This window comes from Pyxicephalus adspersus, chromosome 2 (genome assembly GCF_032062135.1).
Source record: "Pyxicephalus adspersus chromosome 2, UCB_Pads_2.0, whole genome shotgun sequence".
NCBI classification, from domain to species: Eukaryota; Metazoa; Chordata; class Amphibia; order Anura; family Pyxicephalidae; genus Pyxicephalus; species Pyxicephalus adspersus.
The window spans coordinates 3,621,191-3,636,128 of record NC_092859.1 but is presented as its reverse complement, the minus strand read 5'-3'; the positions used below and the strand labels follow the sequence as shown (position 1 = coordinate 3,636,128).

The window sequence follows — 14,938 nt, the reverse complement described above, 5'->3', positions numbered from 1 at the left end:
CCTGATAGGAAAGTGTTCTACAAACTTCTGCAAAGTTTTCTGCAAGCAGCTTTAAGCCATTTTAGGACTCTTCAGTTACATTTGGTATGTTGAACATGCATCTTGGGACATCTTTTGAGTTGCTTGCAGGCTTTTACAAGCTTCACATGATGCTGCAATTTCCTGAAGCCTGCTAGCATTGTATATAAAGTGACCGCACTCCCAATCCCAATATTTGTTTACTCTTTGCAATTGTAAGCTGAACGCCACCTTTATAGACGTAAATGTTTGCTCGGCAGATGCTTTGTAGAAGCCTGCTGTACACAATTCTCCTATACAAGGCCTCGCTGTGTGCTCTGTCTGTGTGTACCCTGTGTGTGATTGGTTTTTGTGCATGACGTATCTTCTGTGTGGGCTTTTCACGTCAGTCCCTGGCTGTGCCAATATTCTTTTTAGTGTATTCCTGGCTTGTATGGGGTCTGTGTGCTCTGACTGTGTGTGTCCTGTTTGTGTTGTATGTCAGCATATTATCTTCTTTTGAGTGCTGTAACTGTGTGCTTTGATATCATGTTCTCTGAGACTCATGTGCTGTCTGTCTGGTAGGTCAGTACATTTACCTAATATATGCGAGTGTTCTGTATTTGGAGTCCTATTTATAAAGCGGTGAAAATGACAATCGCCTGGCAGTGATTGCTTCACTTTATGTTTTTAATATTGCCCCTACGTGTGCTCTGTCAGTATATTTTCTGATATAATGTGTGTGGCGCATTATATGTCAGTTCTTTGTATGTCCAGTCTATGGAGTCTATTTATAATGCAGTTAAACTGACATTCACAGAAACATTACCTGATTGACAATCATTTATTGCCATTAAAACACATAGATCTGGAAGATTCCACACCAGGGAATGTTTCAATGAATGTCAGATTTATAAATGGACCCCCATGTGTGTTCTGTACGTATATTCCTGATTATAGATAGTGCCTTGACTGTGTGTGTCCAATCTATGTATTCACATATTGCGCGTATGTGTGTGTGTGTGTGTGTGTGTGTGTGTGTGTGTGTGTGTATATATATATATATATATATGTGTGTGCTTGGTCTGTTTATTAAGCAGGGAATCTTATATTTATCTAAATTTATTTAGTGGAGAATTTTTCAGGTTCAAAAGTTTTTAATTAAAGTGTGGTTTTGCTGTGCAGAAGGTGCAGCATTTGGTGGCCCTCACATGGTGGACATCCGAAAAGGCTTCATCCAGTAGCACTATAGAAACACTTCTGCATATCTAGTTCATTTTACTTCCTAATTTGATAACTATATTAATCAGCCCTGGCCCAGTGTCTAGGTATTTCTATATGCTGTGCGTTTTCTATGCTCGCTATAGGCTCTTTCTTACCAATGTGATGCTGACAATGATCCAGAATGGCTTAAAAGAGGAATCAACCTCCGCCTCCTCCATCACACGCACGGAGATACCTTAATAGTTTACATGGTCATCCATCCAGCAACAAAGCTGCTCCAACAATATGGCATTGTCGGCATATTATTAAAGATGGCGGTATGAGAGTGACGTTCACCGTCCATGGGTTCAAAGCTGCCCCTTATAGACCTTCTGTAATGTATTTTATAGTAGGATGATAACATGAGCAGTATGTAATAATGGATTCTGAAAATATAGATCATAGAAATGGACTGTTCCCCACTAAACCAAAAAAAAAAATGGGGTTTTCTGCAGCCTGTTCAATGAGTTTGTAGTAGCTCGGTCTGATGGGCCAACCTCGGCTTCTGTATTGGGTTGTTTCTCCTCAAATACACAAGCCATCATATTTCAATGGACCTTGTTTACTACCTTGAAAATCTGGCGGTGTGTGTAAGTGTCCTCTGTGTGCTGTGATTCGGGAACAAGTCATGTAATGGGCGGGGTCCAGCCAGAAAACAGGTCGAATTTCAGGATTTGGTGGGCACTGGTGACTGCAATCAACCAATAACTTAAATTACTGTGGTTGTTGTCTTGGCCCCGCCCACAAGAGCATAATGGATGTTTCACGCTCTTAAAGCTTGATGCTGCAGTACTTTGTTCATTCAGCATTATTAGGACCCCCCTGGGTAACACCATTGATAATGGGGCTTTACCAGGAGACCCTGGGGTGCAGAGATATAAGAAGCCACCTCCAGATTCATGTCACCAGCCGTTGTGCAGACCTCAGATATTATAATTCCCCCAGGGGACTGGGTACATTTTATGACACAGCAGTGGATGTGGGGCTTGGCAGGACCAAGGGTTCCATACACAGAAGATTTGGGCACGGTGATGGGGTGCTGCAAGGGATTCTGGGGGCAGGGAAGTTCTTGATTTACTTTCCTCTGGGATTTCTGAAGTTCTTTCCGGCAAACTTGGCTTTGTCTCCCAATTAACTTGGGATCTCGCATGTGGTACCTTCTCTCCCTCTACTCACCTCATCAGCTGGTTGTATTTGGCCAACCTCTCTGACCTGCAGGGGGCACCAGTTTTGATCTGAGAATAAAAAAAAAAGGAAAAGCATTTTTAATTTACAAAAGGTGTGACACATTCCAGAGCGCTGTACAGAGAACATAACGCCAGCCCTATCAGACTCTCTCACCTGCCCTGTATATATTCTTCTCTCCCTCAGCTGTCCTGTATTTGGTCCTGGCCAACTCTCCCTCACCTGTCCTGTATACAGTCCCTTCCCACTTCCTTACCTGCTCCATATATGACATATCCCTTCATCACCTGTCCTGTATTAGGTCCCTTCCCACTCTCTTACCTGTTGTATATATGATATATCCCTCCCTCACCTGTCCTGTACACAGTTCCCTACCTTTCCTGCCTGTTCTGTACACAGTCCCCTCCCTCAATCTTACCTGCCCTGTTTTTGGTCCCCTTCCTTTCTCATCTCTCCTCTATGTGTTCCCCTCCCTCACCTGTCCAGTACATGGTTACCTCCCACTCTCTCCCCCATGTTCTGTATATGGCCCCTCTCTCATCTGTCCTTTATATTGTCCATTACCTCTCTCTCTCTTACCTGTTCTATATATGATATATCCCTCCCTCTCTCATCTTTCCTGTATATAGTCTCTTTCTTACTTGACCTGTGTATGGTCACTTCCTCTCTCACCTGTCCTGTACATGCTCCTGACCCACTCCTCACTTGTTCTGTATATGGTCCCTTCCCTCTCGCTCTTACCTGTTCCATATTTGATATATCCCTCCCTCACCTGTCCTGTAAATGGACCCTTTCCTTCTCTCTCTTACCTGTCCTGTACATAGACCCCTCCCTTTTTCACCTGTTCTGTCTCTTGCTCTCTTTCCATATCCCCCAACCTCCTCACCTGTCCTTATATACAGATCCCTCCTCTCCCCAGTCCTGTACAAGGTTCTCCCCACCCCCTGACCAGTATTCAGCCCCTCCCCCACTCACCTGTCCTGTGCACAGTCCAACCACCAGGTCAGCAATGAAGGTATCTTCTGTCTCTCCAGAACGATGGCTGACCATCACACCCCAGCCATTGGACTGAGCAAACTTGCACCTGAACAAACCAGATCCACATTAATACTACAACAGCGACAACAGAAAATTGTACAGGTCACCTACATATATTATAACATCTCTATACATATTACCAACATACATGTATTACAATTCCCATAGAGGCTATAGAAATGTTTTGGGATATGTAATATTTGTTTCCTAGAACATGGGGCCGTCCTATGTGAGCCTTATACATTGAACTCTCTATACACATATACAGTATTCAATTGGAAAGTATTGAATTATTGATGCAGTGACCACTGGACACTCACGCCTGGATGGACTCTGTGACTGATCCGATCTGGTTCACTTTCAGAAGGAGACAGTTGCAGGCCTTCTGCTCCACAGCCTTCTGGATCCTCTTGGGGTTTGTCACTGTCAAATCGTCACCAACAATCTGGATATCAACGGTGGAGAGGAAGTTCTTCCAGTTTTCCCAATCGTCCTGGTCAAAGGGGTCCTCAATAGAGACCACTGCAGAGAGAGAAGATAATGGGTCAGGAGGAGGAGGGCAGACTCATAGCGCCCCCTTTCTTGAAGTTTGCTTGGACTCACCTGGGTAGTTTGTGATGAAGGATTTATAGAGGTCACCAAGCTGTTGTCCAGAGATGTAGCGATTGGGGTCATCTGGGGACTTGAAGTCCAGATCGTATTTTCCTTTGCGGTAGAATTCAGATGCAGCCACGTCCATTCCAATGACAATCTTATCGGGGTATCCGGCCTTCTCAATGGCGGCTTTGAGGAGCTCCAGGGCTGTGGGGTTGGAACACAATTCAGAAAGTTATAATTTCTCACCGCTGGTGAATACGGGCAAATGGCGGGGAGATGGGGCACTGCAGTCTTCTACTACAAATTGCATGAACAGAGAGAACTGAAAGAGACTGAAAATTAAACATTCCACCTCTGCCCTGCCCAATATGGCTTCTATATAAAGATAATGGGGCCTTATCATGTATCTGGTTGTTCATGATTTTAGGCAGGAGACCACTTGTCTCTGCTCACCTTCATTGTTCTCCAGGATATTTGGAGCGAAGCCACCCTCATCACCGACGTTGGTGGCATCCTTTCCATACTTGGCCTTGATGACGGCCTTCAGGTTGTGGTAGACTTCAGCACCAATCCTCATGGCCTCTCTGAAATTGGAGGCTCCGACTGGCAGGATCATGAATTCCTGCATGGCCAACTTATTCCCAGCATGAGAACCTCCATTGATCACATTGAAAGCCTGAGAGAGAAATATCAGTGAAACATCTCAGATAGGACAAGAAGAAGAGGAGGGAAAAAAGTAAGGTAAATAGGGAAGCAAAAGCAAGATAACCACACAATGTGTACTCACAGGGACGGGAAGAATGATGTCAGGATTTCCAGCCAGGTCAGCGATGTGTCGGTAGAGTGGAACCCCCTTCTCTGCAGCTCCGGCCTTGCAGACAGCCAGGGACACCCCCAGGATGGCATTAGCACCAAACTTTGCTGTTCAAGAAGAAAATGAAGAATAAATAGGGTTAGTACTAACCCCACTCTCTCCTCTACAATCTAATATAAACACTGCAGCCAGACTTATCCATCTTTCCCACCCACCTACCTGCTACAAAGCCTTCCTACCCACCTACCCAGTACACAGCCTTCCTACCTACCTACCTACCCCATACACAGCCTTCCTACCCAACTACCCCATACATGGCCTTCCCACCTACCTACTCCATACACAGCCTTCCTACCCACCTACCCCATACCCAGCCTTCCCACCTACCTACCCCATACACAGCCTTCCCACCTACCTACCCCATACACAGCCTTCCCCATACACGGTCTTCTTCGTCTTCCTACTTTCTTCACATTTAAAAGAGCCCTAATACCCATCGCTTCACCCTCACCTACCCGTCTTCTTCTGTCTCATAAGACCCTCACTACTCCCCCACCATTCCATATCCCCCTCCTATTGTGTGATACTTCCCCCTCCTCCTAGATTGTAAGCTCTGTGGGGCAGGGTCCTCTCCTCATTCTATGTCACTCTCTGTATCTGTCTGTCATTTGCAAGCCTTATTAAATGTACAGCACTGCGTAATATGTTAGCGCTATATAAATCCTGTTTATTATTATTATTAGTATATTTCGCCTGCTTTGGAGAAGAGATGGGAAGCCTTCAATGAAAGCTTTTAGACTGACGGGACAGACAGTTACAGAAAGGGTGGAGGAGCAGCCCCAGGACATATCCGAGGCTTCTCACACAACTGTATTGCTTATTGACCTTTAGGTTTCCCAGCTCTTACATTTGTTCTCGGTCCCGTCAAGTTCCAGCATCAGTTTGTCGATCTTCTCTTGCTCCACCACACTGAGTTTCTGGGTAAGAAAACAGAGTTGTATTAAAGTGTTACAGAATAGGTATTTGTCCTATTAGTCCCACTTATGGGAGCACCGGAAGACCATATATAATGGAACATGTTGAAAGAGGACCAATGATAGTAACTATAGGGGTTCATTACAATAAAATCATAAAGAAGTAATGGCAAAGAAAATAATAATGGGATTAAGAAAAGGACTAAAAATATACTCAGAACCAAAGAATCTTGATACTCTTAAATGGTCAGGAAGTCTCCAACCAATCAAATTCCCTATTTATCTATGTAGAAACAAAAGGATCTTCTAGGCCTTGTGAAATGTCTACCAAGCCTTCACTAAAGTGAAGTGAACTATCAAAGGGACATATAGAACCCCTTTTCTAAATTACACGTCAAGGTAGAGCCCATGCTACATTCCAGAATATGGGTCCACCACCTCTTGTCTATGGAAAGGTCTTGGTCCATGGCTGTAGGAGGTTGGCCAAGCCATTGGTAATTTTATTCTTAAAGCTTTTGGAGGCTCCAAATAATCTCAAACTCATGGCAACATAGAACACTGCTGAGAATATTGTCCATACAATGGGGTAATCGATATTTTGTTCCCTATTATCAGATGCCATGACCCACCCATCCACCTTTCTTCCCCAATCAGCTTACCTTCTCCAGCAGAGCTGGCACAATGGTTTTGTTGATGTGGTCCACGGCCTTCTGGACCCCTGGAAAAAGAAGGAGGAGAAATAATGATGGTAGAGGAGTGTTGTTCTTGCAGGAGGTCTGTAAAGTTTGCCTGGACTGGATGGTTTCATTATATTTATGTTAGGGGGTAATTCTCCTCCAACCACCAATGTAAGGGGGGCATTTTCCTCTGACCACCAATGGTAGGGGGTAATTCTCCTCCAACCCCAAATGTAAGGGGGGCATTCTTCTCTGGCCACCAATGTAGGGGCCATTCTTCTCTGACCATACTTCCCACTGCCCCAAATAAATCTATTTTCTCTGGATTCCCTGAAACCTGCAAATCATGCCATTGGATCCCCCGGGGTATAGATAAGGTTGGTACACATACATCTGGTATAGGGTCTATACAGTACCAGGTATAGGTGTGAATGGGGAATGCACAGTACCTGGCTCCTCCTGGCTCCTGGCTGGACAGTGCAGTGAAGTCTCAGCTGTGGCTTTGCTTCTCTTTATATAGACAGAGGAGGGGACGGGGCCCGGATGGATGGGATAAGATGGGATGGGATAAGATGGGATGGACAGGGCCCGGTGTAGGGGGACACCAACATGACAGCTGAACACACAGCTCTGACATAATATCTATACCAACACAAGGTGCAGAAGACACAACAAGAGAACTGATTCTGCAAACACATTTGAAGTATCTGAACCCACAGACAAACATGCATTTTATTGCAGCTTCTTAGTTGTAATGGCTGCATTAGTTTTCTTTTGTAAACCAAGTACATTTTCATCCTCCATACATTTAATCCTGTTAGAATTCCAGTGTACCTGATACTTCCTGGACCCCTAATGCCAGAGGGCCCTTATGCAGCTGCACAGCCTGGAAGTCCATCTTTGGTTTTGCTTTCTTTGGGGTCATATCTGGTAAATCAGAAGTAATATTATCACTGGCTGCATGCTTGTTCTGTATATGAATAGTTACTTATGGGCGGGTCTGCTCCTTTACCAGTCACATGATCATATATTATATATCAGTGTATATTGCTGTTATATCTCCTTTATTTATACTTTTTGTTTTATTTTTACGTTAGATATTTTGATATTTTCATGATAAATTTATTCCTGATATGCAACACTGCAGAGCTTATTTTTTTAGGAAAATGCCCACCTTATATCTTAATAAAGCCATTGAGCTCCAGCCAGTACCTTTGCCTTGGCTGGAATGCTCTCATCGCTCTGCTGCAGGCAGAAGGAAGCATTTCCTCACCACCCAGCAATCACCCGGGCTGTGCATGGTAATGCTCTCACATAGTAAGAGGATGCATTGGGAGACATTTCTGAGTACAGACAAGAACTGCACAGTCACCACGATTTACATGACTGTGTGGTCTCTGGGCTGGCATCTCAATACAGAAAGTAGGTGGTGACCTTTGATGAAGGCTGAAGAAAGATGGTGTCATCCTTCTCCAAAGAAAATAAAAGTACTGTAATTTGTGTGAGAGGTAATATGAAAGTGGGGGTGTTACACTACACTCCATAGTGGGACTCCATAATATTGGTCAGGGAAGGGTGGGGTGATCCATAATAATGGTCATGGAAAGGGGGGTCTATATTAATGGTCCTGGGAAAGTTGGAAGGTGGTCCATAGCAATGACCATGGGAAAGTGAGGGTTCCATATTAATGGCTATGGGAAGGTTGGGGTTCCATATTAATGGCAATGGGAAGGTTGGGATTCCATATTAATGGCCATGAGAAGGTTGGGGTTCCATATTAATGACCATGGAAAGGTTAGGGTTCCATATTAATGATGTTGGGAAAGTGGGGGTTCTATATTAATGGTTTGGGGAAAGTTAGGGTTCCATATTGATGGCCATGGAAAGATCGGGGTTCCTTATTAATGATCTTGGAAAGGTTGGGGTTTCATATTAATGACCATGGGAAGGTTGGGGTTCCATATTAATGCCCATGAGAAGATTGGGTTTCCATATTAATGACTATGTGAAAGTTGGGGTTCCATTTTAATGACCATGGGAAGGTTGGGGTTCCATGTTAATGGCTATGGGAAGGTTGGGATTCCATATTAATGGCTATGGGAAGGTTGGGGTTCCATATTAATGATGTTGGGAAAGTGGGGGTTCTATATTAATGGTTTGGGGAAGGTTGGGATTCCATATTGATGGCCATGGAAAGATTGGGGTTCCATATTAATGATCTTGGGAAGGTTGGGGTTTCATGTAAATGACCATGGGAAAGTGGGCGTTCCATAATAATGGCCATGGGAAGGTTGGGGTTTCATATAAATGGTCATGAAAAGGTTAGGGTTTCATATAAATGTCCATGGGAAGGCTGGCATTCCATTAAAATGACCATGGGAAAGTGGGGGTTCCATAATAATAGTTATGGGAAGGTTGAGGTTCCACACTATTTGCCATGGGAAGGTTTGGGTTACATAATATTGGCCTTAGGAAGGTTGGGGTTCAATATTAATGACCATGGGAAAGTGAGTGTTCCATATTAATGGCAATGGGAAGGTTGGAGTTGTTTATAAATGGCCATGAGTAGAGTGGGGTTCCATATTAATGACTATGTGAAAGTTGGGGTTCTATTTTAATGACAATGGGAAGGTTGGGGTTCCATATTAATGGCTATGGGAAGTTTGTGATTCCATATTACTGGCCATGGGAAGTTTGGGGTTCCATATTAATTACCATAGGAAAGGTGGGGTACAATATTAATGATGATGGAAGGTTGGGGTTCCATTTTAATGGCTATGGGAAGGTTAGAGATCCATAATAATGTCTATTGAAAGGGAGGGGAAATCCATAATAATAGCTATTTGAAGGGACGGGGAATACATATTAATGGAAGGTTGGGTTCCATAATAATGGCAATGGGAATGTGGGGGTTCCATATTAATGGCTTTGGGAAGGTTGGGTTTCCATATAAGTGGCAATGGGAAGGTTGGGGTTCCATATTAATGGCAATGGGAAGGTTGGGGTTTTATGGTTATGGCCATGGGAAGGTTGGGGTTCTGAACTCATGACCATGGGAAGGTTGGGGTTCTATATTAATGACCACGGGAAAATGGGTTTTCCATAATAATGGATATGGGATGGTTGGGGTTCCATATAATTTTGGCTATGGGAAAGTTGGTGATCCATATTAATGACCATGGGAAGGTTGGGGTTCCATAATAATGGCCATGAGAAGGTTGGGGTTTCATACTAATGACCATGGGAAGGTCAGGGTTCCATATTAATGATGTTGGGAAAGTGGGGGTTCTATAATAATGGTTTGGGGAAGGTTGGGGTTCCATATTGATGGCCATGGAAAGATTGGGCTTCCATATTTTATGATCTTGGGAAGGTTGGGGTTTTATATTAATGACCATGGGAAAGTGGGGGTTCCATATTAATGGCCATGGGAAGGATTGGGTTCCATATTAATGGCCTTAGGGAGGTTGGGGTTCCATATTAATGATAATGGGAAGGTTGGGGTTCAATAATAATGGCCATGGGAAGGTTGGGGTTCCATATTAATGGTCATGAAAAGGTTAGGGTTTCATATAAATGGCTATGGGAAGGTTGGGGGTTCCATATTAATTGCCATGGGAAGGTTTAGGTTACATAATATTGACCTTAGGAATGTTGGGGTTCAATATTAATGGCCATGGGAAAGTGGGAGTTCCATATTAATGGCTATGGGAAGGTTGGGCTTTCATATTAGTGGCAATGGGAAGGTTGGGGTTCCATATTCATGACTATAGGAAAGTGGGGGTTCCATATTAATGACCACGGGAAGGTTGGGGTTCCATATTAGTAGCAATGGAAAGGTTGGGGTTCTATATTTATGGCCATGGGAAGATTGGGGTTCTAAATTAATTACCATGGGAAGGTTGGGGTACTATAATAATGACAATAGGAAAGTGGGGGTTCCAAATTAATGGCTATGGGAAGGTTGGGGTTCCATACTAATGACCATGGGAAGGTTGGGGTTCCATACTAATGGCCTTAGGAAGGTTGGGGTTCCATAATAATGACCATGGAAAGGTTGGAGTTCAATAATAATGGCCTTAGGAAGGTTGGGGTTCCATATGAATGGCCATGGGAAGGTTGGGGTTCCATATTAATGGTCATGAAAAGGTTAGGGTTTCATATAAATGGTTATGGGAAGGTTGGGGTTCCATATTAATTGCCATGGGAAGGTTTGGGTTACATATTATTGGCCTTAGGAACATTGGGGTTCAATATTATTGGCCATGGGAAAGTGGGGGTTCCATAAAAATGACTATGGGAAGGTTGGGCTTTCATATTAGTGGCAATGGGAAGGTTGGGGTTCCATATTAATGACTATAGGAAAGTGGGGGTTCCATATTAATGACCACGGGAAGGTTGCGGTTCCATATTAATGGCAATGGGGAGGTTGGGGTTCTATATTAATGGCCATGGGAAGGTTGGGGTTCTAAATTAATGACGATGGGAAGGTTGGGGTTCTATATTAATGACCATAGGAAAGTGGGGGTTCCATATTAATGGCAATGGGAAGGTTGGGGTTCCATACTAATGACCATGGGAAGGTTGGGGTTCCATATTAATGACCATGGGAAGGTTGGGTATACACCACAGGAAGGTTGGGTTTCCATATTAATAGCCAATGGAAAGTGGGTGTTCCATAGCTGCCATAGCCATAGCAGGGGGGGGTCTATATAAATGGTCATGGGAAAGTGGGAAGGTGGTCCATAGTAATGGTCATGTTATGGGGGGTCTATTTTAATGGCCATGGGAAGGTTGGGATTCCATAATAATGACCATAGGAAGGTTGGGGTCTTAAATTAATGACCATGGAAAAGTGGGGGCTCAATTATATTTGTAATGGGAAGGTTCGAGTTCCATATTTAAGGCCTTAGGAAGGTTGGGGTTCCACATTAATGACCATGGGAAAATGGGTGTTCCATTATAATGGCCATGGGATGGTTGGGGTTCCATAATATTGGCTATGGGAAAGTGGGTGTTCCACAATAATGACCATGGGACGGTTGGGGTTCAATTTTAATGACTATGGGAAAGTGGGGGTTCCAAAATAATGGCTATGGGAAGGTTGGGGCTCCATATAACTGGCAATGGGAAGATTGGGGTTCCAAATTAATGACCATGGGAAAGTGGGGGTTGCATATTAATGACCATGGGAAGTTTGAGGTTCCATAATATTGGCCATGGGAAGGTTGGGGTTCCAAATAATGAGCATGGGAAGGTTTGGCTTCCATATTATAGACATGGGAAGATTGGGTTTCCATAATAATGACCATAGTAAGGTTGGGGTTCTATATTAATGACCATGCAAAGTTGGTGTTCCACATTAATGGCCATGGGAAGGTTGGAGTTCCATAATAATGACAATGGGAAAGTGGGGGTTCCATAATAATAACCATGGATAGATTGCGGTTCCATAATATTGACCATGGGAAGGTTGGGGTTCCATAATAATGACCATAGGAAGGTTGGGGTTCCATAATAATGAGCATGGGAAGGTTTGGGTTCCATATTATTAGCCATGGGAATATTGGGGTTCTAAATTAGTGGCCATGGGAAGGTTGGGGTGCCATATTAATGGTCATGGAAAAGTTGTAGTTCCATATTAAAGCCCTTAGGATGGTTGAGGTTCTATATCAATGACAATGGGAAAGTGGGGGTTCCATAATAATGACCATGGATAGGTTGCGGTTCCATAATATTGACCATGGGAAGGTTGCGGTTCCATATTAATGACCATAGGAAGGTTGGGGTTCCATAATAATGAGCATGGGATGGTTTGGGTTCCATAATATTAGCCATGGGAAAGTGGGTGTTCCATATTATTGGCCATGGGAAGGTTGGGGTTCCATATTAATGGCCATGAGAATGTTGAGGTTAAATATTAATGGCTATAGGCAAGGTTTTGGTTTTTAATTAATGTCTATGGGAAGGTTGGGGTTCTAAATTAATGTCTATGGGAAGGTTGGGGTTCCATAATAATTACCATAGGAAAGTTGGGGTTCAATATTAATGACGATGGAGGGTTGGGGTTCCATTATAAAGGTTATGGGAAGGTTGGAGTTCCATAATAATTACCATGGGAAAGTTGGGGTTCAATAATAATGGCTATGGGAATGGAGGAGAAATCCATAACAATAGCTATTTGAAAGGATGGGGAATCCATAATAATGGAAGGTTGGGGTTCCATATTAATGACCATAGAAAGTGGGTGTTCCATATTATTGGCTATGGGAAGGTTGGGGTTCAATATTTGTGACGATGGGAAGGTTGGGGTTCCATATTAATGACCATGGGAAGGTTGGGGTTTCATACTAATGACCATGGAAAGGTTGCGGTTCCATATTAATGACCATGGGAAGGTTGGAGTACAATAATAATGGCCAATTGAAAGGGTGGGGTTCTATATTAATGGCTATGGGAAGGTTGGGGTTCCGTATTAATGGCAATAGGAAGGTTGGGGTTCTTTGTTTATGGCCATAGGAAGGTTGAGGTTCTAAATTAATGACCATGGGAAGGTTGGGGTTCTAAATTAATGACCATGGGAAGGTTGGGGTTCTAAATTAATGACCATGGGAAGGTTGGGGTTCTATATTAATGACCATGGAAAGTGGGTGTTCCATATTAATGGCTATGGGAAGGTTGGGGTTCAATATTTGTGGCAATGGGAAGGTTGGGGTTCTATATTAATGACCATAGGAAAGTGGGGGTTCCATATTAATGACCATGGGAATGTTGGGATTTCATACTAATGACCATGGAAAGGTTGGGGTTCCATATTAATGACCATGGGAAGGTTGGAGTTCCATATTAATGGCCAATGGAAAGGGTGGGGTTCTATATTAATGGCTATGGGAAGGTTGGGGTTCCAAAGAAATGGCCATGGGAAGGTTGTAGTTCCATATTAATGGCAATGGGAATAATAATGGGAAGGAAGAGGGATTCCACAATAATAGGTATTTGAAGGGTTGGGGAATCCATATTAATGGCCATAGAAAGGGGGGTCTAGATAAATGGTCATGGGAAAGTGGGAAGGAGGTCCATAGTTATGGCCACATTATGGGGCGTCTTTTTTAAATGGCCATGAGAAGGATGGGATTCCATATTAATAGCCATAGGAAGGTTGGGGTTCCATATTAATGGCCATGGAAAAGTGGGGGTTCAATATTAATGGCTATGGGAAGGTTGGGGTTCCATATTAATGATCATGGGAACATTGGGGTTCCATATTAATAGATATGGGAAGATAGAGGTTCCATATTAACGGCTATGGAAAGGTTGGGGTTCCATAATAGTGGCAATGGGAAGGTTGAAGTTCATAATAATGACCATTGGAAAGTGGGGGTTTCATATTAATGGCCATGGGAAGTTTGGGGTTCCATAATAATGAGCATGGGAAGGTTTGGGTTCCATATTAAAAGCCATGGTAAGATTAGGGTTCTATATTGATAACCATGGGAAGGTTGGGGTTCCATATTAATGACCATGGTAAGGTTGGGGTTCTATAATAGTGACCATGGAAAGCGGGTGATCCATAATAATGTCCATGGGAAGGTTAGGGTTCCATATTAATGGCCATGAGAAGGTTGGGGTTCCATATTAATAAGCATGGGATGTATGGGGTTCCATAGTAAAGGCCATGGGAACGTTGGGGTGCCATAATAATGACCATGGGAAGGTTGGGATTCCATATTATTGGCTATGGGACGGTTGAGGTTCCATATTATTGGCTATAGAAAGGTTGTGGTTCCATAATTGTGGCTATGGGAAGGTTGGGGTTCCATATTAATGACCATGAGAAGGTTGGGGTTCCATATTAATTACCATTGGAAAGTGTGGGTTCCAATTTATTTACCATGGGAAGGTTTGGGTTCTATATTATTAGCCAAGGGAAGATTGGAGTTCCATATTACTGGCTATGGGAAGGTTGGTGTTCCAAATAAATGTCTATAGGAAAGTTGGGGTTGTTTCATATTAATGGCCATTGGAAGGTTGGGGTTCCATATTAATGGATATGGGAAGGGGAGGGGAATCCATATTAATAGGTATTTGAAGGAACGGGAAATCCATATTAATAACCATGGCAAGGGGGGTCCATATAAATGGTCATGGCAAAGTTGGAAGGTGGTCAATAGTAATGGTAATGTTATGGGGGGTCAATTTTAATGGCCATGGGAAGGTTGGGATTCCATATTAATGACCATGGCAAGGTTGGGGTTCCATATTTATTGCCATATGAAGGTTGAGGTTCTATATTAATGACCATGGGAAGGTTGGGGTTCCATATTATTAGCCATGGGAAGGTTGGGGTTCCATAGTAATGACCATGGGGAGGTTTGGGTTCTATATTAATGGCC

At 43.3% G+C, this 14,938-nt stretch overlaps 1 protein-coding gene across 1 annotated transcript; it reads right to left on the bottom strand.

Moving 5' to 3' along the window:
* Positions 1 to 2,406: 2,406 nt before the first annotated feature.
* Positions 2,407 to 6,616, bottom strand: LOC140322711 (beta-enolase). Its single transcript, XM_072399288.1, has 8 exons — positions 6,528 to 6,616; positions 5,802 to 5,871; positions 4,868 to 5,001; positions 4,534 to 4,756; positions 4,087 to 4,284; positions 3,804 to 4,005; positions 3,421 to 3,529; positions 2,407 to 2,495 (listed from the first exon to the last, which is right to left on the bottom strand). Exons 2-8 carry the CDS (start codon positions 5,830 to 5,832, stop codon positions 2,433 to 2,435), a joined length of 960 nt encoding a protein of 319 aa, XP_072255389.1. The 5' UTR covers positions 5,833 to 5,871; positions 6,528 to 6,616; the 3' UTR covers positions 2,407 to 2,432.
* Between the last annotated feature and the right edge of the window lie 8,322 nt (positions 6,617 to 14,938).

Excerpts from the sequence above, each read along its gene's own strand:
- LOC140322711 (XM_072399288.1), bottom strand. The coding sequence starts at position 5,832 with ATGCTGGAACTTGACGGGACCGAGAACAAAT. Across the intron at positions 4,285-4,533 it reads TATCCTGGAGAACAATGAAG|CCCTGGAGCTCCTCAAAGCC; the intron begins GTGAGCAGAGAC and ends CCAACCCCACAG. Across the intron at positions 3,530-3,803 it reads GTCACAGAGTCCATCCAGGC|GTGCAAGTTTGCTCAGTCCA; the intron begins GTGAGTGTCCAG and ends TGGTTTGTTCAG.